General features: G+C 37.3%; 2 protein-coding genes across 4 annotated transcripts; one reads left to right on the top strand and one right to left on the bottom strand.

Annotated features, from left to right (window-relative positions):
- Positions 1 to 1,198: 1,198 nt before the first annotated feature.
- On the top strand, positions 1,199 to 11,068 carry zgc:113090 (uncharacterized protein LOC553741 homolog). The gene is made up of 3 exons (XM_049467604.1): positions 1,199 to 1,283; positions 4,273 to 4,488; positions 7,217 to 11,068. Exons 2-3 carry the CDS (start codon positions 4,305 to 4,307, stop codon positions 8,101 to 8,103), a joined length of 1,071 nt encoding a protein of 356 aa, XP_049323561.1. The 5' UTR covers positions 1,199 to 1,283; positions 4,273 to 4,304; the 3' UTR covers positions 8,104 to 11,068.
- Positions 11,051 to 26,498, bottom strand: rusf1 (RUS family member 1). 3 transcript variants are annotated; one of them, XM_022665888.2, is made up of 16 exons: positions 26,429 to 26,498; positions 24,515 to 24,572; positions 24,215 to 24,313; positions 22,056 to 22,133; positions 21,850 to 21,964; positions 21,456 to 21,501; positions 21,320 to 21,352; positions 20,200 to 20,305; positions 19,982 to 20,083; positions 19,044 to 19,114; positions 18,757 to 18,941; positions 16,676 to 16,733; positions 16,505 to 16,569; positions 14,596 to 14,733; positions 13,480 to 13,545; positions 11,051 to 11,252 (listed from the first exon to the last, which is right to left on the bottom strand). In XM_022665888.2, exons 2-16 carry the CDS (start codon positions 24,566 to 24,568, stop codon positions 11,167 to 11,169), a joined length of 1,302 nt encoding a protein of 433 aa, XP_022521609.2. In that variant the 5' UTR covers positions 24,569 to 24,572; positions 26,429 to 26,498; the 3' UTR covers positions 11,051 to 11,166. The 3 variants fall into 3 exon arrangements, with proteins under 3 accessions (XP_022521609.2, XP_022521608.2, XP_049323559.1); XM_022665887.2 differs by having other exon boundaries at positions 26,326 to 26,452; XM_049467602.1 differs by having other exon boundaries at positions 26,419 to 26,447.
- Positions 26,499 to 27,632: the final 1,134 nt, after the last annotated feature.

Genomic DNA, 27,632 nt, shown 5'->3' with positions numbered 1-27,632 from the left:
GCTAATGTTATAGGATTCATTTTTAATTTATCTCATACTCCTATAAAATTTTTCTTTTTTCTTTCTAAAATGTTACACTGTTCTATAGATAGGTAGTTGTGTTTCTGGTGTGTATTTGTTTGTTACATTTGGTTAAATTATGTTTATTTAGCTGTAAAACTTTATTTTAAAAAATAATATGGAATATTACAATTTAATTTTGTTTTATATTCCTGTTAGGGTTGCCACCCCTTGAAATACACCCCCCCCCCCCCCCCCCAACGACAATGTAAATATTATATATGGCAATTTAAAGAACAAATCTAAATAAAGTATATATTATTATTTAATAGTTTTTCTAACATATATAAGGATTTAATATATACTTATTTATTTTGATTTGTTGATCCACAATGTCTCTGGGAGATCACTGGACTCGATATTCCTCACAAAAATATAAACATTTTAACACAAAATACATCTGTAAAAAAAATTATCTAGGATTCTTTTTCTCAGATTAAAACTATTTTCTGTGTATTTTGTATTAAAATGTTTATATTTTTGAGGAATACAGTGGTCCACTGATCATTACATGAAATATTATAATAAGTGGGGTTTATCTGTTTGGATAACCTGACTTCCTTTCAACTCATAAGAAAGGCACCAGCAAATACTGTTCAATTTAAGTAAAAATGACCCCATGGTTTAAAGAGTGTCCCAATAGTTAAACACATAAAAAGTTATGTTCTCAATTTATTTAGTTTATATTTTAAACGTTAGTAGTTGCACACAAACATTTAAATTAAGATTTAGATAACTCCAATTTATAAGAGAAAGTGTTCAATGCTAATAAAGCATTTCAAGCTTTAAGTTTGATTAATTAATTTTTTTGATTAACCCTTCAATACAAACACCAGCACAAATTAAAATATACCACTGCTGCGAGCGCCCCGTCCCACAGGTGTTGGGCCTGGGGTGGACATGGTCCAAAGGAGCGGTGGCTGGCGTCCCTTATTTTAAATTCTAAAAGGTGGCAACCTTAGCTGTGTTTGTATTTCAACATTAACAAAAAAAACAGAACACCCATTCCACACCAGGATGAAAAGCACATTACGAGTAAAATATGTTAGAACAAATAAAATAATTTAATTCAATGCTGTGGCTGATTTGACGTTTGCAAAGAAATGTAAACACATATGTTTCCTGCAATTTAGGGGGATTTCGGCAACTCAGGCAACCCCAGCTGGAGGAAGCACGTGGTCGCAGAGCAGGAAGAGGAGAGGAGCGCAGGACGAATGGGAAAGGTAGGAAAATAAAGATAAATCAGAAAATCTGACTTATTATTATTATTATTAATAATATTCCGCGCAGAGAGAGAGAGAGAGAGAGAGAGAGAGAGAGAGAAAGCTCTAATTAATATACAATAAACCCGCTTTTCTGAGAGAGAGATCCAGATCTTTGTGTAAATAAATAAACAGCTGACAGATACAGAAAAACTGATTATTATACATTCTTACTACAATTACATTTATAATTTCTCATTATATCACCAATTTACTAATTCATATCTCATATATAATAATAATTAGCCTACTCTGCACTGTATTATATAATGAGAGCAGTGATAGCAGGGAATTATAATAATTATAATATAAATACTTATAGCTTCTCATACTAACACTAAAAACATAATTATAAATTCCAGTTTAGATTAGCACAATCAACTTTAACGTCACTGCTGCAAACACATACATTCATCAGCATAAAAACATTACAGTAGAGTTTGATCATAATTAATACTTATATACAGCTCGGAAAAAATAAGAGACCACTTAAAAATGAGTTTCTTTGATTTTACCAAATTGAAAACCTCTGGAATATAATCAAAAGAGTGGCATAAAGTTATCCAAAAGCAGTGTGTAAGACTGGTGGAGGAGAACATGCCAAGATGCATGAAATCCGTGATTAAAAGCCAGGGTTATTCCACCACATATTGATTTCTGAACTATTAAAACTTTATGAATATTAACTTGTTTTGTTTGCTTTATTTGTGGTCTGAAAGCTCTGCATCTTTTTTGTTATTTCAGCCATTTCTCATTTTCTGCAAATAAATGATCTAAATGACAATATTTTTATTTGGAATTTGGGAGAAATATCAAACATATACCTGTAAATAGCAAAATCAGAGAAACTGATTCAGAAACTGAAGTGGTCTCTTTATGTTTTCCAGAGCTGTATGTGGACGTGGACAGAGTTATGGGTAAACCCTTTGTTAATGATAGAAAAACACAATTGTCACAAAAATAACTTGAATCTGTATTAAAAAAATTAAAATGTAAGGCAGACACTAAGCTTCAACAGAATTATTTTAAAATATAAACTCATGAAATAGGCCTGGACTGAAATGATGCTACCCTTAACTTAAAATTTTGTTGCACAACCTTTTGAGGCAATCACTGCAATCAAATGACTCCTGTAACTGTCAATGAGACTTCTGCATCTTTTAGCAGATATTTTGGCCCTCCTCATGAGCAAACTGCTCCAGTTATCTCATGCTTGGTGCCTTTTCATAGACGGAAAGCCACTTCAGAATAGTCCAATGATTTCCTCTTAGCCATTCTTGAGTGTTTTTAGCTGTGTTTTGGGTCATTATTCTGTTACAAGACCCATGACCCAAGACTGAGACCGAGCTTTCTGACACTGGGTAGCACATTTTTCTCTAGAATCCCTTGATAGTCTTGAGATTTTATTGTACCCTGCACAGATTCAAGACACCCTGTGCCAGATACAGCAAAAAGCAGCCCCAGAACCTAACAGAGCCTCCTTCATATTTCACATTAGGGACAGTGTTCTGTTCTTGATATGCTTCATTTTTTCATTTGTAATTGTAGAGCTGATGAGCCTTGGCAAAAAGTTCCATTTTTGTCTTGTCTGTCGATAGGACATTCTCCCAGTAGCCTTATGGCTTGTAGTCAACATGTAGTTTGACAAACTCCATTCTGGCTTATTTATGTTTTGGGTACCACTTTAAAATAAGGCTCCACTCATGTTGAGTGTGGTACACACCATGTCACCAGCACAGTGACAACCTGTAGGTCTATGTATACCTTGATTTAAAATGTCCCTTTGGTCACATTTTGTTCAGGGGTACCATCATTTTTGTCCAGGCCTGTTTAATTAGTTTACTTTTTAAAATAAGTCTGTTTAACCACAGTTTCAAATCATTGTCAGATTTTCACTTGTTTATTTTTTTTCATCATTTTATATAAAATAATTGGCATACAAAAATATTGAGCATTATTATTTTACTTTCTGTTGTTGTACAAAAAAAGTGTTTTCCTTATGTATTTGTAATTATTACAATGTGGGATGTGGGAATTTTGGCCAATATCCGATATTTGACTGGTACTGTATATATATACAGTACCAGTCAAAAGTATGAACTAGGGGTGGATGATCTATCCCTAAAATAATATCACAATATTTCTGGGTATTTTTGCGACAACAATATTGTTGGTGATATGACAGAACATTGAATTTACACATTTACACAATCAGTGATGGTTTGGAGAGACATGTCATGCTCTAGAGCACTTGCACTGTAATAAGTAATGAGTAAACAGCTAACACATAATTAAGAAATAGGAGAAATAGTAAAGAGACGTGTCCAAACTTTTGACTGGTATTGCATCTGCTGCTGCAGATGTAGATGCAAATATACACATGTATAATGTACATAGAGACTAGACACCATGGTTTAACCTTATTACTTATAACTAACGTAAATAACATATAATAAATACATCAAGTATCAGTTTGAAATATTTGGCTGACGTTTCTTTAAAAAAGTTGTTCTATGTTATCAATTAACTCAAAGACAACAACAATAAGGGACATACTACTACTAATAAATACAGTAGAATATAGTAATAAATACAATATAAAAGACAAGCAATTTGGGAAAATCTGTGAATAAGAATAATATTAGTTACTTACTGCATATTGGAGTTCTGGCCTCAATGTGGGCATCTTTGGATGTTTTCCCATATTGGAAATAACATCACTGTAATATATAGTATAAATCATAATATATAGTTTATAATACAGCTCAGACAGTTCAAACTAGTACAGAAAGACCAACTAATTCATCACTTATGGTAAATAATTCAGTATGTATGACAGCAGTATTGACACAATGGTTTTCAGTTGTTTTTTTTTTTTTGTTTTTTTGACAAATGCATATCAATCTGTTTTTGAACTGTTAAAGTGTTCCATCATTTATCCCACATACAGATCCTGTACCTTGAGAGAAGTCCAAATTGAAGATGACTCAAATGGACTTACTAGTCACTAACGTGGCTGAACTTCTGGCCACTGCAGTACATGAAGTTCTGCGTCTGATGGGCCAGGCCGTGTCCGAGTACCAGGAAGAGTCGGCCAAAATGCGGCAGGAGAACCAGAAACTACAGCAGAAACTGGAGGAACTGCGGAATAGGCTGGATATCTCAGGTGACAGCATTTAGTTGCGTTCCAGTGATATAACTTTTATATATAACTATAAACAATGAACCTATCAAATTGAAATATTTTTGTTAACTTCATCTTTCTCTCGAGCATGCAGAGTGAAGCAGCAGCAGCCATAACACCTTTAAATGTTTCCTGTATTACAGTCTTACTGTCAGTCAGAATGATCATAGGCATCAATATACAGTGTTATAGAGCACCTATATGTTTTTTGTATTGTATTAAAGTCTGTCAGTAACTGTGTCGCTCATATGAGCATTATAGAGCATTATAGATTGCCCCCACTCTTTAAGTGTTGTATTACAGTCCGTCAAATTGATCGTGTGGTGCATATGAACATTATAGATCATTATACCACAGTTCGTTATGACCCTGCAATGTGATTGTCTGAGAGGCGTTTTATAAGTGACATTATCAGCTGGTAATGCACTGTAACCGAAGCTCTCTATGTATTACTCCAACACATACAGGTAACCTAGCAATAATGCAGCACTTACAATCCAAATACAAACCAAATGTGATGTCATTATACACCACTGCGAGCCGCTGTATCCCATAGGTACAGTGCAGAAATGCCATGTCTCCAGTAGGCGGCGCAGGCAAAGATGCGGTCCCACAAATAAATAAGCTCAGCGATTTGAAAATACACATTATTACACACATTATCAGCCAACAATATCAGGTTAAGAGTTGTTATTATTAAAATAAAATAAAAAAATCAGTTAATATAGGATATTTTAAGCTGAATGTAAGGTGGCCGAAAATAGGGGACCCTTGTAATTCCACAGGTCTTGTCGCTGGGGGGCGCTGAAGTAAACAAAACTTTAATTCTTAAAAAAACATTTTCTTTTAAAGTCAAATGAGCACTGTATTTTAGTCTACACATATTTCTGTCCTGAAAACCGTTTATTTGGCTGAGTAAATCTCTAGATTTCCACAAATTTGGACTGAAATGGCTGAAAATAGAGGCCACCACTAACGCTAACCTAGCAACAATGCAGCGTTTACAGCGCAGCTACAAACAGAGCAGCAATGAAACTATTTTAACTCGCAGTGTTTTTATAACCAAACAGATCATATTTTTTTGTCCTCTTTAACTCGAAATCTTTTAATAAACAGCGAAAATTGAATTGTGGTATAATCACAATAATACACTCAAGGTTCGTGCTATAACTCGGCCTGGAGCCTCGTGCTACAACCGCAGCACAGCAGCGCCAATATTACACAATATAGCACTCCTTCTCATGTATTATTGCTTAATTATGGACCACCCCCTATGGTTTATGTTGTGTAATACAGTCTGTCAGAATGAGTGTGTGGATTATGTGAACAGTATAGAGCATTATACAGCTCCCCCTATGCTTCCTGTAGTGTATTACAGTCTGTCAGAATGAGTGTGTGGATCATGTGAATAGTAATAGATCATTATACAGCTCCCCCTATGCTTCCTGTAGTGTATTACAGTCTGTCAGAATGAGTGTGTGGATTATGTGAACAGTATAGAGCATTATACAGCTCCCCCTATGCTTCCTGTAGTGTATTACAATCAATCAGAATGAGTGTGTGGATTATGTGAACAGTATAGAGCATTATACAGCTCCCCCTATGCTTCCTGTAGTGTATTACAATCAATCAGAATGAGTGTGTGGATTATGTGAACAGTATAGAGCATTATACAGCTCCCCCTATGCTTCCTGTAGTGTATTACAATCTGTCAGAACAAGTGTGTGGATTATGTGAACAGTTTTAGAGCATTATACAGCTCCCCCTATGCTTCCTGTAGTGTATTACAATCTGTCAGAACGAGTGTGTGGATTATGTGAACAGTATAGAGCATTATACAGCTCCCCCTATGCTTCCTGTAGTGTATTACAGTCTGTCAGAATGAGTGTGTGGATTATGTGAACAGTATAGAGCATTATACAGCGCCCCCTAGGCTTCCTGTAGTCTATTACAGTCTATCAGAATGAGTGTGTGGATTATGTGAACAGTTTTAGAGCATTATACAGCTCCCCCTATGCTTCCTGTAGTGTATTACAATCTGTCAGAATGAGTGTGTGGATTATGTGAACAGTATAGAGCATTATACAGCTCCCCCTATGCTTCCTGTAGTGTATTACAGTCTGTCAGAATGAGTGTGTGGATTATGTGAACAGTATAGAGCATTATACAGCTCCCCCTATGCTTCCTGTAGTGTATTATAATCTGTCAGAACGAGTGTGTGGATTATGTGAACAGTATAGGGCATTATACAGCTCCCCCTATGCTTCCTGTAGTGTATTACAGTCTGTCAGAACGAGTGTGTGGATTATGTGAACAGTATAGAGCATTATACAGCTCCCCCTATGCTTCCTGTAGTGTATTACAGTCTGTCAGAATGAGTGTGTGGATTATGTGAACAGTATAGAGCATTATACAGCTCCCCCTATGCTTCCTGTAGTGTATTACAGTCTGTCAGAACGAGTGTGTGGATTATGCGAACAGTATTAGAGCATTATACAGCTCCCCCTATGGTTTATGTTGTGTAATACAGTCTATCAGAATGAGTGTGTGGATCATGTGAACAGTAATAGATCATTATACAGCTCCCCCTATGCTTCTTGTAGTGTATTACAATCTGTCAGAACAAGTGTGTGGATCAAATTAACTTTACTGTTCATATGCAAACGTTACTTTCTATAAAATAAATGACCAATGACTTTTATCTTTACAGATGCAGTGCAGCAGGTCTCATCCTCTGGAGCTGCTGAAGAGTCGAGCTTTGAGGTGCGTCATGAGCAGGTATTGGACTATAGACTGGAACAAGGGCCATTGGTGTCAGAAGAGGAGGAAGAGGGAAGTGGACCTCAAAACCTGTCATTCAAAGAGGAAAAACCCACCCAAATCCAGCTGGAACCAGAAGATCCACATAGGAACAGTCCGTTGCATTCTAAATCCAATTCTCCAACCTGTAACAAACCTCTGAAGAGAAGGAGGCCCTTCTCGAGGTTCAGGAAATCCTCCCCAACTTCACCAAACAATCATGCAGCACCAGAAAACAATGAGTTTGAAACAGCACACTGTGTGAATTTAAATAACATTAAATTAGAATCCGGTTCAGAGCCTCCTGAATGTGCCAGATCCAGCCAGTCTGACGATGTTGCTGAAATCAACAATGTTTTTAACACTTCGGACGACAACATGCCCCTAGAATATGGACAGAATCACCAGCTCTATAGCCCTGATCACAATGAGCCTGTCTATATCACACAAGACCAGTACGAACACATGCTCAGCTCTAGAGTGGAGAACATCCTGGACTTTCCCAACCAGTCCCACCTCAGCCTGAGGAGAGAGGGCTCACACGCCTGCCACATTTGCGGCAAAACCTTTGCAACATCTTCCAGCCTCGGAGCGCACTTCGTGTGCCACTCAAATGAGCGGCCGTTTGCGTGCAAATGCTGTAACTTCAGGTTCAGTCGTTTAGCAGATCTGAAGAAGCACGAGCGCATTCACACTGGAGAGCGGCCGTATAACTGCACTCTCTGTGGAAGGAGGTTTAATCGCACGGAGAACCTTCGGCGCCATCTGAGGAAGGTCCACCATGGAGCAATGATTTAGAAATGCTGTAGGATGTAGACGATTTCTTGATTTCTGATCTCAAATGGTTTTGTAGCAACAATTGTGAGGTTGGACTTCAACCCTAATGAGATATCACAATCACTATATGTTTCAAAACCTATATGTATGCCCAATTCCATTTTTTTAAACTCCTACCCCATGTTTTCAAATGTAACCCTTCCCCTTGGAACAGAGTTACAAAAAATGCAGTGAACTCCTTCAAGAACCTGTAGGCGACCCTGCCGGGCTGATGTGATAAAAGCAGAGGAGTGCTAAAGTTCAGTAACCTAGCTGTTGTAGTTAACTTGAGAGCATCGTATATCTTTAGAAAGGGGGCAGGTGGTCCAGCAATAAATTATTATTGTCCATTCCTTATTTCCTCTCTGATGGGAAGTTTTTATTAGCTTTTATTTTATTTTAAATTCCCGTTCCACCTCAAATGCTGCACCCTCTGTCTTCTGTTGTATGCATACCTGCCAAGTCTCCCGTTTTGGCCAGGAAACTACCGTATTTTACTCCTCTTTCCCGCCGTCCTCCCGTATTAGTATTTTCCCGTAAATTTCCCGTATTATATTAAGATTAAAAATATATATATTATTGAGGAGACAGGGCACTGACCGCTCTGTGTCTCTTAACCAATCGTGGAGCCGGTTCAAGGAGAAAGTCCCGCCTTTCAGGAGAAACAGCCAATCAGCTTGCAAGGAGGGTCAGTGTGGGGAAGCCCCGCCCTCCTCGCTGTGAGTTCAGGCAGCTAGTTGGAGCTGCTGATGTTAAAACATACATGCAGCGATTTTTCTAAAAGAAAGGTAACGGTAGTCTAATCATGGAAACTGTGATGAGATTTTTCTGATAGCTGCTTAAAAATACTCCGAAATAAAACACACAGATTAAACCTTTTAAAATAAAAAAAATTACAGCTTGTGACTCAGTTTAACTAGAAATGTGGAGAGGACCGACATTAACTGAACTGATCAGGGGTGGAGTGATCAAAAGAAAGAAGTATTAATTAAAAATTATTGTGTAGGCCCCTTAGGACTAATTTTTACTGATGGAATATATCTGGTCCATGTCCTTTTAGTAAAAGCTCATAATACTATTTTTAGGTCACCAACAGTCATTTTGCAGAATTTGTGCACTCTTTGTTCAATTTTAAACCCATTAAATAAATAAAAAATATATCATATAAAAGAGTGCATTTATTACAAAAAAGACATGAAATCTTAAATAAAAAAAGATATAGAAAAGGGTTTTTAATTTGGCTGTATTAAAAGAATGACATATGTAGGAATGTCCACAACATGTTCAGATTCTGATAATCTAATTGTAGTGTGTAAGTGGTTCACATGTGGTTATTTTAGATTTTTTGTAAACCTGTTTTAAAATGTAAGGGATACTGAACCTTCGTTGGGCTGGCTTTAAGCGGACAGAGGAAAATATCCCTTATTCTTAAATCTAAAACTTGACAGGTATGGTTGTATGGCGGATTGTAAGAGTTAGTTATCTAGCTAACTAGCTACTGAGACACACTACTAGGGATTTTTATGCTTTTTATGAAGAAAATGGCCATAAAACATCAAAACTACACATTAAGCTATGGTAATATAGTGGTTATAATATTTTTTACCATATTTTTGGGTTTCTTCGGTCAAGTGATTATGAGCCCTCTGTTTAAAGAAAAAAAAAAATCCCTGTTTGAAGAGTCATGTAGCCCAAACACTACTCCTACCCCTAGACATGCACACACAAAACAGAGGGATAGGGCTCAGTGGTAGTGTCAAGGGGTGAAATGGGATTTGACCTTAGATGGTTATTAATATTTAACCTAATGAAAGACTGTATATCACAACACCCACATTTTATTAGTAGAGTATTATTAATATCTACCCAATTGAGAGATTCTGTATGTCATAATACTCCCATTTAGAGTGTAATATTAATTAAACCATATCTACTAAATGTAGTTAAAATAATATACACTGAGGCAGCACCACAGTCTCTCATCAGAAAGTAGATTAATAACACTGTACCGTATTTTTCTCATTATAATTCGCACTTAAAATCCTCCAATTGTTCAAAAATCAATGTATAAATTTTAACAGTTCGGAGCAGTATAGCCCCTCCATTGAAGTCCAGTGTTAAAAAGGAGTTGCATTGAAGTTTCTCCAGCGCAGAGGCTGGAGCAGTATTAGCATTAGTCGCTAACTCAGAGCTAGCTCTTTCGCAGTTCAGAGGTGAGTATATAGGACTGTAGTCTGCGTGTTTACAGGTAAAACAAGCTACGTGGGACTAACTGCTAGCTGAAAGCGCCCTGGCTTACTGGAACACTCAGGGTTACTCAGTGTAGTGGCGTCAGGCAGAATGTTCTTGCGCTAAGCACTGCTGCTAACCACGGCTAGCGCTGCTGCTAACCAGACTAAAAAGCTTACTGTAAGTAAACTGAAGCGCTTTACTCACCCAAAAGTTTTCAGAAGAGAAATCTGAGTAAATTAACATCCTGTGCTCTTTTGCCCTCAGTTGCGAAACCTGCTGAATTAGAAGGGAAACATGACGACACCCCTGTTTCTTACTATTGTTGCTTAAAATGTACTTTATAATTATAGATATATATTTATATTCTGTGCACCTTATGTATGAAAATAAACCAGAAAATAGGCGTTCATTGATAGTGCACCTTACTGTAATCTATGGTAGGTATTGTGATATAGACTCTCATTTGGGGTGAATAAGATCTTTACCAGCTTGTTCAACCTTACACTTGTGGCTATAAAAGAATGCTTTTGTGGATGAAGCCTGGATTGGATATATCGATCAGAATGCAGTCAGTAATGCCCACAGGAAAAGATTTACCGTGTTTTTAAATGTGTGTAATGATGGTGTGAAGTTTCATTGTGTTTGTGTGAGAATAGAGAGACACATTTCTAAGACTTTTTTTTTTTCTTGTATTTAATAAAAACACAAAGCTGTTGTGCCGTTTTCTGTTTCTGGGTCATCCACTGCTGAAACACATGAAAGGATGGAATGTCCAGTTCCACGTTAGCGTGCCATCTCTGTTTCACTCTGCCTTTAGCTGCTCTTCTTCCTCCATTCCACTCTCCATTCATCCCAGTCCAGCAGCGTCCGGTCTGTTTGCCACTTTGCTTGTTCTAGACCTGAAAAGGTCAAAGCAGATTATAATCTAAACTACACACAGTAGTAGTGTGACTAGACACAAGGTTCATGAGAACAAGAGAAGACATCATCAATATATATATATATATATATATATATATATATATATATATATATATATATATATATATATATATATATATATATATATATATAACAAAAAATGTTTTTATTTGACTAAAACTTACAAAATTGCAGGTGATGTTTTAAATATATTTTGTTAGTAATCATCTTGTGATGGTCAGTCAGTTTTTACTCTGATTATGAACTATGTATGATCAATCATATGCAGTAAAATCTGAACATATGCAAGTCCTGCAGCTGCTTTTACCATAAACCATACAACCTTATCTCTTGTATGATTTATGATAACCACGCAATGATTTCCATACATAACGAACAGAAGGAAAACAACTAATCTATTAGTTTGATTTTAAATAATTATTACAACAACCATAATAGTAATGCATATATCAATCAATCCCTTCAACAGTGTATAGGCCTAAATCCACCTCAACTACGAGATTTCTGATCTGGCTGCAATCAATGCTTTAATCTTGATCAGTGCATTCAACATTGAGAAGAAAACAAAGAAATGTAATTTTAAAACAAACTTCATGAGTATAACAGACGCACGACTGGCGGTCATAGAAAAAAGGAACAGTTTCAAATTAATAGCCATTGCAATCAACCCTCAAGATAATACTGATACATGTCAAAGCCGGAGGGTGCGGCATGGGTTTGAACTGTGGTAAGAAATGGGACAGTTCTATCCAGCACTATATTGCTGTTTTACTAAATGCGGGCAGGAGCAGAAGAAATGTGTATGTGGCAGGTGGGCGCAGATTTTAAACAAGCGATTTCTGGTGGTAATGGGATTAAAACAAGCGAGATCAGGTTTAAAAAAGCAGTCCCACACAGACTTCTAGTTCATGTCATGCGTTTTTTTGCCACGGTAGCTTCAAGACGCGGTCAAAGCCAGAAAAAAAAAAAAAAAGTTAACCTTTGTCCGTGGTAAGTGCTTGCATGGCAGAGGCATGGTTAATGGTGAAAAAATGCAGCGCTTAGCGCTCTACAGCAGTGGCAAACTGCTCTGGCATTGAGAAAAGAATTCAACCTAATGGGGCTCAGCCTACAGCAGTGTGGTTACCAGTAACAATGTGAAAATGCTTTATAATGCGAAGGCGTAAGAATGAAGGTGTGTGGGCGGAAATAAAAGGCTCGATGATCCATATAATTAACTGAATAATGTGTTTAAAGTCAGCAGAAACAGAGACTCAGGTGTGTGTATGTGTACATAGCGTCTCACTCAAGCAGATCAGTGCTGCTGCTTGCTGTGTCTATTTCATTCCCAATATGGATTTTTTTTATTTTTTATAATTTTATTTCAAATTTTTCCCATTTTCTCACCAATTTACACGGCCAATTACCCAACCCACTCATTAGGACTCCCCCTATCAACTAGTGAGGCCCCAACACCAGGAGGGTGAAGACACATGCCTCCTCTGATACATGTAAAGCCAGCCACCACTTCTTTTTGAGCTGCGGCTGATGCAGTATTGCCGAGCAGCCAGAACGCTCCAAAGAAAGTGCTCACAGACGCCCTGTGCTGTGGACATCACCGTAGGAGTGATGTGGCATTTACCCATCTACCCACCCAGAGGGAGTAGGGCCAATTTTTGCTGCATGAGTGGGGGGTTCGAACCTGTGACCTCCCGCTCATAGTGGCAGCGCTTTTGACCGCTGGACCACTCGGCACCCCTCAATATGGAATTTTGATGAAGGTGCATCAGAACGTCCCCCAGAACTGCTAATAGCTGCAGTCATATTTGTGTAAACTCCTGTAATATTATTCTACCACCTCAGTCCACATGCTTCTTTTACTCCAGGTGCTGTTTCTGTAATGCAGATGTACAACTCTCCATGAGGGGGCGCTCAAAGAGTGATTTATATTTACTGCAGTGGTGTAAAAGTGAATTACACTCCTCTATCCCAGGAGCTAAAAATGATAATTCTTACTTCATGCACCTTTAAATTCAGTAAATTAATAGAATCTTGATCTAGAATATGCAGAATAAGAATAAGATTCTTGTAGAGGATTTGTGCACAAATTTACACTCACTGCACATTAACAACACATAACGTGTGTTTTGTAATTTTAGCATTTAACCAGTGTGGGACAGCACCAACAGATAAACAATTTCCTACCTGTAAGGAATGGCTGGAAAATCTGATCAATCAGCTTCTGACTTTCTGACACCAATTCCTGCGAGTCTGAAAACATCAAAACAATATTAACTATGTATGTTTCCCTGTTAAGAAAGACTTTTCTACATTACCTAATTTAATCAGACAAACTTATTCAGTTTTTTTACATAGTATTTACATCTTAAACATGTTCACTGTGAAGATGCACAGATATCAGGGACAGTAGAAGTTATGTTCTAGAGAATCTTACTCAGTCAGAATTCTTTACAGGTGTGGTGAATGGGACCAGATATTTAAAGCGCTAATAGCGTTGTTGCACATCTCAGCAAAGGATATGGACCTGTGCATTTACGCTGTGAAGGTACACCAGCAGCTCATTTAAATGAACAGCAATGTAATTTTATGCTTATTCTGGTTATTGTTGATGTAAAACCTGGATTTGCAGGCTGCAGTGCGTTTATTTTTGTGTGTGTAACGAGCTGGAGTGTACATATGCTGAGCACGCGCAATGCAACGGCGCTCCTACAAAATAGTAAGGTCAGCTAACTGTTGACTGTTGTCAGGGTTTTAAACAGTCAGTGGTGCATTTGTGTTTTCAGCTGCCAAGATAGAAACACGGCAGAAATTTGTCTGAACACACCTCACTTCCAGACCACCACACCAATAAGTGTAGATATATTCCTAAACTCTGATACTTTTTTAAGGGCGGGGATGCAAGGCATGAAAATAGATTGCTGATAGGGGCAAGATAGCAATGAGCATCTTGACGCGCCTAGGCTGGGGTTAAAATAGGATTTGTATTTTTAAACTCCAACTCAATTTTAACGGTAGGGGTGAAAGGCGTGGAAATAGACTGCTGACACCTGATTCTATTCACCACCACTTTAAAGAAATTTCAGCAACTTAATAAGTATTTAATCAGAATTACGCAGAGATTAGATTGCTACAATTCCCTGTCCAACAGTTTTGGGGGGAAAAGTGTCAGATCATTGATGAGGTATAAACTACTCTCTGTACTCAGGAAACACTTTGATGAAAATAATGGTGGAGTGTTAAAGACACTGAATACTGTTATCATCACTAAACCTGATCATGATGATGATAAACCCTGCTTACCTCTGGTCTTACACAGCTGTTTCAGTACACCGTCCTGTCGGGGTGTGTGTAACACTGCACTGATACACACAGCCTGACAGGCTGCCATGATCTCGTCACGAACCGATGCATCTGCTCCCAGACAGACACACACTCTTCCTGCAGAGGAAATTATTTGTTAATTAACACTCTGCAAACCCTTGCTTTCATTATAATCAGAGTCTAAATGAACGACTCAGATGTTTATACACTATATGGACAAAAGTATCAGGACATCTGCTCTTTCTTTGAAATCAAGGATAATAAAAAGGCTTTCTACAAGATTAGAGTAAATTAATGAGCTCGGATTTGACTGGCTGGTTTAGAGCACCGTATCAGCTCGCAGTTGTTATTTGTAATTACAACACTGGCTGTCGCTTTAAATAAATTGTTTTGTTTATTTGTTTATATAGACTATATTACTATATTAAAATATGTATGATGCTATATACAGAACCAGTCAAACGTTTGGACACACCTTCACATTCTATGTCTTTTTTTACATTATAAATGAATAATGAAGTCATCCAGACTATGGAGGAACACATACGTTCCTCATGTAGTAACTTAAGAGTGTTACACAAACCAAAATACTCTGTGAAGCTTTTATGTGCTCTTATCTTCTTTGTTAACTCGCGGTTTCTGAGGCTGATAACTCAGAATGATGAACTAATCCTGTGTGAAAGAGGTCATTCTTGCTCTTCCTTTCCTGGGGTGGTCCTGATGAGAGCCAGTTTCATCATAAAGTTTTTGAAGGTCTTTGCCACTACACTTGAGGATACTTTGACTTTTTTTTTTTTTCGGATTTACTGACATTCATTTCTTAAAGTATATTTTTTCTTTGCTTAGTTGAGTAGTTCTTGCCAAAAAATGGATTGAAACATTACTTTAATAGAGCTATTAACTGTATACAAACTCAACTTCCCTTCACAACTTTACAACCAATGCTCTCAAAATGTAAAAATAATCTAAAATATAAAACATTCATAGTTTGTATGACTTTAATATTAATCTACAATGCAGAACATTTTTAATAATGAAGAAACACAAAATTAAGACTGGTATATTTGTATATTTTAAAACTATATTTTTTATATATAAGTTCCCTAGGTTATATTATAATTTAGTAATATTATAATTAAACAGATATTTATAAAATATTTATAAAAGTGGCCCTGGTGTGTTATCTTAGGTTACGTTCACATTACCAGGCTGAAGTGACTAAAATCTGATTTAATTCTCAATGTGGCTCAGATATGATTTTTTATGGCTGTGTATACATGCCAAATATGATTTTTTTTTTATCAGATTTGAGACACTTTCATATGTGATCCTAAATTGAATACATATCCAATCCATTAACATGCTACATGAATGCTACGTAAATGGTTAAATCATAATGAATGCGTCTTTTTGCTTTAACGCATCAGCATTAGCACTTCTCTCTCGTACCTACAAACACATGTCTTGGTGCAGTTGTGCAGGTATAGCTGCAAAAACAGCAAAAGCAAACCGCCTGGCCTTTTTTCACCTCCTCGACCAGAGCATGTTCTTCAGACCAGCTGTTTACTCTCCACTCCAGCAAAAGATGATCCACAAATGAGCTGCTAACTCATCCATTTCCCTTTATAAAGCTACGAGTCGTCTCTCAAATATTTTTTTTTGTTGTTGGTGAAGACGGTGGCGTTTATACACGTATCAATGGGCAGCATGTGAGGCGTTTTAGGGACAGATTCGTTTATATCACACACAGATACAGGTTACTCACATTTGTGAATGTAAACTGTCAAGATCTCAGCAAAAAAAATCAAATTTGAGCAATGTGGATTGTAATGTGAACGTAGCCTTAGAAAATCAGTCTAAATAATTGCGAGGAGATTTGTGTCCGTACTGTTCTGAACGCCGATGAGGTAAGATTTGGTGTTGTTCTTCAAAGCCAGCTGCAGCTCCGCAGGACTACAAAACAAAAGAGAGAGAAAGACAGGCCACATTAATGAGAGGGGTTCAGCCACAAGAATGTGTTTGTGTTTATAAAGAGGAATATAAACACAAGTGGTCTTACTCTTTAATAAAGTCTCCCAGACGAGCTCCCAGCTTGATTGGTACTTTCCTTTTAAACTCTGAAAAGAAGCAGCACAGGGTGAAATGTATCAAGCAAAGGTACTACTTTACTCTTTTATATGTTTATAAACAGTATTATAAATACTATACATGGTTTTAAACTATACACTATCCATTCATCCATCCATCCATCCATTGTCAATACCCGCTTTATCGGTCACCTGCTTATTCATTGTTTTTTCTTAAATCAAGAGCATTAAAAGAGTTTATTCTGCTTTTGTTGGAGTAACTGTCTCTACTGCCTAGAGCTTTTTTACTAGATTTTGGAGCAGTGGTTTTAATTTTTTAATCTGTGTGCCACAGAGGGACTGAAGGGGGCCATATGCATTTTTTTCTATTTTGCAAAGTAAAAATTCTTTACTATATAGTATACATAGTACAGCAAATATAATGTGATTTTTCCCATTTTTCTCCCAATTTAACTGGCCCATTGTCCCACACCTTGACTGCTAGTTAGTCGTATATCCCCATCACCAGTAGGGCTGCCACTCAAGGAGTGTGCGGACAAGCACATGCCTCCTCCGACACATGAAATCAAGGGGTCTGTGCGCTCGGAGGAAAGCATAGCGACTCGGTTTCACAGACGCTTTGTGCCGACTGGCACCACCACCAAGCGTGATGAGGAGAGAGCACCATCTACCAACCCGTAGAGAGCAAGGCAAATTGTTCTCTCTCAGGGCTCCGGCAGCTGACGGCAAAGCTGCATGAATGGGACAGCAGAAATGTTTATTTATTTGCTAACAACACATGCCAAGGTCAAGCATATTGTGTATTATGTATAAATGGTTAAAAACCGGGTTTTTGACAACAAAATACCCTGAAGCTGCACCATCTATTAAAGAAGCTGTAACTATATGTCTGACCAAGAGAACAAGGAAAAAATAGTATAAATCAAAACAAAAAAAATACAGCACTAGACTTAATGTGCACAGGAATATAAAACGATGAAGTTGATGGTTGTGCTGTTTTTTGGTTTTAAACAGCAAATAAAATATTCCAGGGGGCCGTGGAAAGTTTTGTTATGTGTTAAGTGAGCCGTGAGTTGCAAAAAGTTGGGAACATTTAAAAACATTTTATATAAAAACATTTTAGTTCCGTTTTCAAGCGTCTGAAAGCCTGGAAGAGAAGTTTCAGGCTTCCCTGTTCTTTGTTAAATCCCTGCTGATTTGCAGGGTCTCTGTCAGCGAGGAGAAAGGCTGCAGAGATTGTTGGGTCTCTGGTGGGTTTTTAAAATATTAATATGTAATTTAATTGGAAAAGTTTGCTTTTGTTTGCTTATATTCTGCTCGCTAGACAGTGTAAAGAAGCTCAATCAAACATTTATATTTATAAATACACATTCCTATTTATTAATTTATAGGAAACAATAATAGCTTGTATAAAAGCATTTCCAATTTATTAAAACGATTTAATTGGACGACGCAGGGAACGCCTTTGTAACGCCCACATGCGACCAGTTGTAGGGGGGCAGTGCGATCATGTGCATTGACGCGACGGAGCAGTGTAAATGCACCATTAGTGATATTTATCTACAGGGACAAGACAACTGCGTCTGCAATTTGTGCAGCTCAAAGTAGATGAATGTATTTTTTAGACTGGGTGATGACAACAGTGTACAGTGTACACAAACAGTTCTGATGTGTAGAACTGTAACTAAATAAAAAAAACTGGATCATCATTATAGAGAAACTGAACATGTATTAGTACAGGATTCCCACTAAATACTGTTTCTGTTCCTCACATATATTTTTTATTGAAAAATCCTACTTTATGTTTTCACTTCATGGCCAGCTTATTCAAAACACTTTGTTACACTTTATTAGAGTTTGAGAGTAGAGCCGACACCCAAAATATCCAACCAGGGCAGCTCTGATCAGAAGCTGACCACCGAGGAAAGTCAAACTGTGCATAAATAGATGATCTACAGTCTATATACAATCTGATAACTGAACACCAGCAAGATGGAGCTACCAAAGAGGGATTTCTGATCATTTGTACAATATCTAGTACAGACATACCCACCCAGAAACACAGGCTCTCTCTGATTGGCTTCTGAAGGACTCAGAATCTGCCCGTCAAGTAGGTACTGCTGAAGAACGATTGACAGACGGGCTTCATTCAGCGTCTCCATTATAACAGACCTCACAGCCTTGTAGTTGGCAAACAGGTGGAGAGCAGTGAAGAGGAAGAAGAGGATGAAGGTCAACCTGAGATGGAAGGAGGAAGATGCATCATATTAATACTGCAGCTCATACCCAACCTGAAAAATACAAAACAAACATGAAGTGAGAGTCAGTTTAATAGCTTACATGGGGTTGTCAGTGACCAGTTGAATGAGCAGCAGGCTGACCAGCAGTCCGGCCAGATTCACCAGAGTCTCCTGATGGATACAAAGCAGATGATGACAAATTACTCCTAAAATCAAACTAATTGTTGCATTCAAAAGAAGCGTTGGATTGCTAGCAATTCTGAAGGAAGATAAAGGTTACCAGGAACAATACACTAAAAAACTGTGACCAGCCCAGTGAAATTACTCCAAAAGTGCATAGACAACTAATCCAGGAGGTCACACAAGAACTCAGAACAACATCTAAAGAACTGCAGGCCACACCCACCTCAGGTAAGGTCAATGTTAATGATTCAGTAATAGGAAAGAGACTGGGTGAAAACAGTCTCCATGGGAGAGTTCCAATGCAAAAACCACTGCTGACCAAAAAGAACACAAAGGTTCATCTCACATTTACTGATTAAGTGACTTCTAAAGGCAGTTGATTGCACTGGATTTTATTTAGGGGTTTTAAAGTAAAGGGGGCTGAGAACTTTTGCATGTCACACTTTTCAGATTTTTATTCGATAAAAATTTTGAAAACCACGTATCATTTTCGTTCCACTTTACACTTACTGTTTACTTTACAACACTTTCTGTTGGTCTATCACTTAAAATATCAATTAAATACATTTAAGATTGTGGTTGTAAGGTTTAGGGGCAAATACTTTTTCCACACAGGTCCAAGTTGGTTTGGACAGTTTTTTGTTTCCCTTAATAAATGTAATAATCATTTAAAAAGCTACTTTTACCTTTGTCTTATATTAAAATGTGTTTGTTAATCAGAAAAATGTGAGTACGATTTAAAAAAAACGAAAACAGAAATCTGTTAGGGGCAATTACTTTTTCACAGCACTGTATTTATTGAGCTACACCACGTTTGGATTTGCACAATTATTCTCTATCCACTAAAGTACCCACCTGACTCCCATCCTTGGCAGAAATGTCAGCCATGTTGTTTCTACGAGCTTGATGAACAGTTAAAGCAGCCCTCGTAGCTCCTCCAGCCACTCCTACAATAGACTAGAGAGAGATAAAAACAGGCTTTATTATATATAGTATTATTTCAAAATGAATGTTGCTTTTCTGCTACACAATACTGTATAAACTTTCGATTAAAAATATAAGTTTAGTTTCACCTTGAATATTCCAGCAATGCACACAATAAGTGTAAAGAAGGGAGGAAAATGAGGCGCCGCAATCTCCATAAACATCGCCAAGTCATTCAGAATGTCAGCAAAAAGCCTGAAACAGACAAAAAACCCTGATTCATGAAGTTCCTGTTTCTCCTAAAATGATTGAACTTCTAATACAGGGGTGTCCAAACTACTCCGCAAGGTATTTAAGAAATAGAATGAAAGTTGGCCCGCTCTTAAGCAGGTTTTTATAATGTGAGATACAAAGTTTTCCAGCGCAGAATAACAGGGCACAGAGTCTAAAAGCGGAGAGGGTGCACATTTCTAGCGCAAAAAAACGGGCTAAAGAGTCTAAAAGCGGAGAGGGTGCGCATTTCTAGCTCAAACAAACGGGGCCAAAGAGTTTAAAAGCGGAGAGGGTGCGCATTTCTAGCGCAGAAAAACGGGGCAAAAGAGTCTAAAAGCGGAGAGAGTGCGCATTTCTAGCGCAGAAAAACAGGCCAAAGAGTCTAAAAGTTTTCGTAATTGAGGAGTTTAATATTAAGAGACATCATGAAATTAAACATCAATTTGAAAAATCTTAGTTTACACTACACTGTCAAAGATAAAGATAGTTAGTCAAGTAAAATGGTGTGTAAATGAAAGTAATCAGGAAAAAAGTATTATTTAAAGTGGTATATTTCATTATTTGTTTTATTACAGTGTGTGGCCCGTCACTTCAAATATATTTCTCCTTCTGACCCCCAACAAAAAAAGTTTGGACACCCCTGTTCTAATCAATGAGAAACCTTGTAGGGATGAGCAAAATGAAAAAAAAAAAAAAACATTTCAAGATCAATTTTAGTATCAAGACACATAATATGATTTTGGATATCCTGTGCAGCATATTGTGGATATCTTCAATGCGTAAAGACCAACAGTATCACAGAGACTTGGCTTAGTCCTGCTAATTAATCCGGTTTAACTGGATATAGTGCAGTTCATTTTGATTATAAAACTACATTATTAATTATGGAATTGCATTCATTTGTGTTTTAGTGTGCCTATAACATATCCATATAAATATTGTGTGTTATAGGAAATGTCTTAAAATATTGAGATATAATAATATTTTTAGTCTTACCTCCACTTTTTGGCTTCAGAATCCAACTTGCTCCTGAGAAATACAGTAGATGCACAATAGATGTCGACATTAACAAACTACAGAAACAATATCAAAAATCACATCAGATCGTTGTAATATCAAAATCGCATCTCACCCTTTAAGCCAGGCAAAAAGAATTCGACCCAACATCCCAGTGCCATCTGAGAAATGAAATAAAACAACAGATTCACAAGGAATTCATATAAAAAAGTATAGTGACATTGACAGATGACTGCTTTAAAATGTTTAGGTGCTTGAGCAGCACCAGGGAAGGGCTTGGGGTTGGTGGTGCTGGTGCTGGTGCTAAAATATCTGCACCTTAATTATTATTTCTGTAAAGCTGATTGAGAAGGTTTCAGTCCCACTATTTTACTGTTCTGAAATGTTTAATGCCAGCCATAGACACAGACATATCCCAATTATCAGTCCACCATTCCCACAAGTGTGTAAATGCTAAAAATGTATGTATTTACACAGAACATCACCAACAAAAATCACACTGAACACACCTCTGAGTAACCAGGTGATTGTAGCTGCAGCAACCGTTGCTTCTTGATTTCCGACTCCAACACCCCTCAGTGAGGCCTGAGTAGCCAGAGTGCCAGAGAGGGAGCTGGAGAACGCCTTAACAAAATTAAATTGGAAACTGATTAAAAATGAATAAATCTGGCATATTATTGTTTTAGCAGGTAATACTCTCCCGATGCACACCAACCTGTAGTGTATCCCAAAACTGATACTGTAGGTAATCCTCACTCACACTCTCAGGATAACCCTGAGGCAGGAAAACACTCTACAGGGAAGAATGGGTGCTCATGTTAATGTGCATCACACTATACAGTGCACTAATAGTGACTAAATGCATTAATTAAATGTACAGTGGCTTGTAAAAATATTCATACTGCTTTTTTTTTTTTTACATTTTGTCATCGTACATCCACAAACTTAAATGTATTTCAATGAGATGAATTGATAGACCAATTAAAAAATGTAAAGTTTCACATAATTGTGAAGTGGAAAAATAAAAATCTGAAATGTGTGCTGTGCAAAAGTATTCAGCCTACACTTAAAGCCCCACTAGGTAGGATTGAGATTTTGTGCTCGTAGGCTCCCCCTACAGTTGTAGAGTGTAATAAATGTTTCAGGCGGATTAGTTTCTCTTTCTCGTTTTCGTGCTTTCACAGACATATTCAGTCTCTTTCCAGCTTCTGCCAAAGTCTCTGTATGTTACTTTGTAAAGAATGAACCAGTAGTCCTTGTAGAACTGTTAGAACTAAAGGCCGGAAAGCAGGTCGCAGTTCTTGCGAGCGTTGATCGCGGCCGCCTCGGAAAACTTACAGAGTCTGGTTTGAGCTCAGAGGAGCTCCGGCACAAACACGAGAGCACCGCTATTCCTCCTATTACACCTCAATGCAGCGCTGCAGTGAGTCTAACACTGTAATTTTACTTTTTTAAAAAGATAAAAAATCAAGGAAATCCCACCTAGTGGAGTCTTAATAGAGCACAGGCTTTTGCAGCCTTTAACTGTTTTTTTTTTTCTGAAATACCCTAAATTAAGCTGTGTCCATCTTCCAATTAACTCTGACCAGCTTACCTGATCCTGCTGAAGAAAAAAAATCGCCAAAGCATGATGCTGCCACCACCATGTTTCACAGTGTGGGTGGTGAGTTCAGTGCGATGGGCAGTTCCTCCCCCTTGTTTGCTGCGTCCCCTATATGGCTTATGATAAACTGAAAATGGCACTTCGTATGTCTTATATCAACAGTGGCTTTCTTCTGGCCCCTTAGGACAGTTAAAGTTCAGGATATGTTTTTTTTAACCTAACCCTGCTTTAAACTTCTCCACTACTTTATCTCTGAGCTGTCTGGTGAGTTCCCTGGTCTTCATGATGCTGTTTGTTACGGTGGCCGAGAAAGCCCAACGCAGTGCAAATTGAAAAGCGCTGCAAAAGCACAAAACACATCCATCAAAATTACAACACAGGCGCAGCATATAGAAAAACGCGCTGCAAATAGAACCACAACACAACGGAAGTGAGTCACAACACAACGGAATTTTCCAGGGGGACCTTAAAAGATACTGTACCAGCTAAGCTGCGTCTTCAGTAACGTCTCGGACTTCACTATGTGTACAAAGGACAATAAGTGGCAAACAAGGCGTTTTGTGAAGCAGAACTTTTAATAATATGCACACAACCGTGGTAATCACAGGTAATAAACATAACTTACTTTTCAGAAGCTTGTTTGCCACTTACTGTCCTTTGAATACAGCTGGTACAGCATCTTTTAAGGTCCCCCGGGAAAATTCCGTTGTGTTGGTGACTCACTTCCGTTGTGTTGTGGTTCTATTTGCAGCGCGTTTTTCTATTTGCAGCGCGTTTTTCTATTTGCTGCGCCTGTGTTGTAATTTTGATGGATGTGTTTTGTGCTTTTGCAGCGCTTTTCAATTTGCACTGCGCTGGGCTTTCTCGGCCACCGTAGTTTGTTCACTGGTGTTCTCTAATAAACCACTGAGGCCTTCACAGAACAGGTGTATTTATACTGAGACTAAATTACACACAGCTGGACTCTAATTAAGTGAATTCTGAAGGCAGTTCATTGTACTGAATTTAATTGAGGGGTTTCAGAGTAAAGGGGCTGAATACTTTTGGACATCACACTTTTTATACTGAGATTTTTATTCAAATTTGTATACCTTTTTGGAAACCATGAATCATTTTCGTTCCACTTCACAATCATGTGCTACTTTTTGTTGTGCAATAACGTAAAATCTCAATAAAATATATTTTGTGGTTGTAAGATGAAATGTGAAATGTAAATATGAAGAAGTTCAAGGGGTATGAATATCACTGTGTCTCTGCAGTAAATTACTGACTTTGAAAGCTGTTTTGATAGAACGTCCTGGACTCTCTCCATCCTTCCCCACTCGCTCTCTCTTCATCTCTCCATTCTTTACTCTGTACTGCCATGTCTCCTGAGAGTCAAGGTGGGCAAAACAAAAATCCGCACAATATTTATAGACATTTTTAGAATACACAATATATCATGTCCATATAAAAATTATTCACTATAACGTATTATGCTAAAAGTGCTTACTGTATACATCAACTATTCAATAATGAGCAGTGTGATGTAATCTATCATGATCACATATTGCCATGATACCCACTCCTACCTGTGAGCCAAACTTCTCTGTTAAAATCAGCCCTTCACTGCCCTCCATCTCCATCCACCTGCAGTAAAGATGTTAAAACAAATTGGCAAAAAATACTGTTAATCTGTATTAACGTAAAATCAGGATGTAAATGAGGTCATTTAGAGTGGGTTTTGTGAGAAACAATTAATTACAGAGAAATTTACAATGTGAGAATAGTTGTGGTAGTGTTGCTTAAGAGGTTTTAGAACCTCTAAAAGTTCCCTGGCAGAAAGTTATTACATTAAATGGTTGTAAATACACTGTCTGATGTCTGAGACACAGTTTTACCAGAGTTTTAATAAGATTTTAGGTCTAAAACTTTTACAGTATATCATGTGTGGAGGGATATGTGCTGCAATGTGTTTTACAAAACAACTAAAGAAAATGCTTAAAATATTTATAGATATGAAATGTTAGACTTTTCTTTTTTACCACCGTTAAACTCAGAAGACACATAGGTTCACTGGTTGGTTTAGACAGTAAATAAAATGGCCATATTTGTGCTGTAGTCACTGGTTTCGTTCACCATCACAGTGAAGATATCCAAGTTGGTAAGCTTCTCTATAATGAAGCACAATTCTAAATGTGTTCATCTCAAATGCCAAATTATGTAGTGATGTTTAATTGCTTTTAAATGAAACACTTTTCTGCACAGAGATTTACACAATGAATTTACACAGATTTACATAACTGCATGTTGCCAATGGCAAAACAATTAGGGCTATAGACAATAGACTTCAGTTTTAATTTGTATGTACAAAAAAACACTAATTGCATTTTTTGTCAGTGTAATGTTTATCAGTTCAATTATGAGTTTCTTTAATTTTACCAAATTGAAAACTTATATAGTATAGTATAATCAAGAGGAAGATGGATGTTCACAATCCATCAAACCAAAGTGAACTGCTTGAATTTTTGCACCAGAAGTGGCATAAAGCTATCCAAAGTCCAAAATCCAGTGTGTAAGACTGGTGGAGGAGAACATGCCAAGATGCATGAAAACTGTGTTTAAAAACCATGGTTATTCCACCAAATATTGCTTTCTGAACTCATAAACTTTATAGATATGAACTTGTTATCTTTGCATCATCTGAGGTCTGAAAGCTCTGCATCTTTTTTTGTTATTTCAGCCATTTCTCATTTTCTGCAAATAAATGCTCTAAATTACAATATTTTTGTTTGGAATTTGGAAGAAATGTTTCCCGTAGTTTATAAAATAAAACAACAATGTTCATTTTACACAACTATATACCTATAAATAGCAAAATCTGAAGAAACTGAAGGGGTCTCTTATTTTTTCCAGAGCTGTATGTAGGTTGGATTATATCTGATTGGGGAGAAATTAAGTAAAGATTCCTTTTGTATTTAGCTGGAATTCTGATTGTGAGAGGGAGAAATGTGAAAAGAACAAATCAAATGAAATATGAAAAAAAATAAATAAATAAAAAAATGAAAAAAAAAGTGTGAAAAAATAAATCAATTATGAAGTTAGACAGCTAATTTTCTATTTTAATTTAGCTACAAAGTCACCGTTACACCGATGCGATAGGTCCTTTATGTCCTAAAATAATGCTTTATGTTGTTAAGCCAGAGAGTGGTACACTAAATAATGAGCTAAATTTACCTTTACAAGCATTAATACACCAAAATGTGGTTAAAATCTAATAACTGTTTGGAAGTTCTCGTTTTTTGCTAACTGCTCAATCGAGCACTTTAAACACATGGCTGCTCTCATTCACCCCCGTTTAACCACAAAATTCCCATTAAACTCACTCAGTCACCGTAATTACCTCTGCAGAAATGTACTCAGCTTTTACATCTGCCGTATTTAAATGAGAAAAGCTGTACTTTATTATTTTATCTGCAGTTAAATCACTACAGACCCTTACTCACTCTCCTCCTCCTGGTACTGCTGCTGCTTCCTCCTCCAGTGTTTACCTCCACGTCATCAACACGTAGCGCTCTGATTGGTCTTTCTGGAGGGCTGGGTTTAGAGGATGAGGAGCCAATCACAGAGCAGGACAGTCCATCCACTGACAGGCTGTGTGTGAAGCAGTGAGTGCTGAGAAATAAAGACCTCTGTAAACCCAAGACGCAGCAATATGACCTGTCGGTGACCAGATATCGACAGATCACTTTTAGATATGAGCCTTTATCCACGACAGTGTTTTTTAAATCTTTCTGTTATGCCCCTTTAGATGAGGACATTTAAAATTCCCACTGTCCACAAAAACATTATATTTAGATTCTTCTGGGCTCCGAGTGGTCCAGCGGGCTAAGTGCTGCTACTTTGATCATGAGCTCGCTGGTTCGAATCCTGTTCATGTAGCATGCCGTCAGCTACCGGAGCCCTGAGAGAGCACAATTGGCCTTGCTCTCTTTGGGTAGGCAGATGGAGCTCTCTCCCCACATCACTCCAAAAGTTGATGTCCGCAGCGGCAGGTCTCTGTGAGCTGTTGAGTCGCTGCGCTTTCCTCCGAGTGCACTGTGATATTAAGGACCAAAACTGACAAAATTAAAAATAAATATAAATAAAAACGTAAGTAAATCACTCAGTAAAAGTAATATGGTGATTAAAATAGTTAAGAATAATTATAATTCATATAAAAACAAATATGCATAAAAAGAAATAACTTAACAATTATTTATGGATTTCTTTATTAAAATTATTTAATTTTTCTTTTGATTCATTTGTTAATTTATTTACATAACTATTTATTTCTGCATTCATTTATTTCCCAATGTATTTATTTCTGCATTCATTTATTTCCCAATGTATTTATTTCTGCATTCATTTATTTTTCAATTTACTTATTTCTGCATTCATTTATTTCCCAATTTATTTATTTCTGTTTTTCCTTGTCCTTATATTATAATGAAGGGGCTGTCCAACAATGATGTCACAGGGTTTTAGCATTCCTATTGGTTGATCGATGTCAGATACCCTAGATCGATTGTGCATGTCTTACTCCTTTGGCGGTGACTTTAGTAACGTGGAAGATTATTTAATAAAGATCACTTAGATCATAAAACACACTCTGATTTATTTCTTTAAGCAGGATAAGCAGCTGCCTCTCTGAGCAGATCCGATACCGAA

Source organism: Astyanax mexicanus, chromosome 19 (assembly GCF_023375975.1).
Source record: "Astyanax mexicanus isolate ESR-SI-001 chromosome 19, AstMex3_surface, whole genome shotgun sequence".
NCBI lineage: Eukaryota > Metazoa > Chordata > Actinopteri > Characiformes > Acestrorhamphidae > Astyanax > Astyanax mexicanus.
The sequence above is the reverse complement of the archived record's forward strand: the minus strand, read 5'-3'. Positions and strand labels throughout refer to the sequence as shown.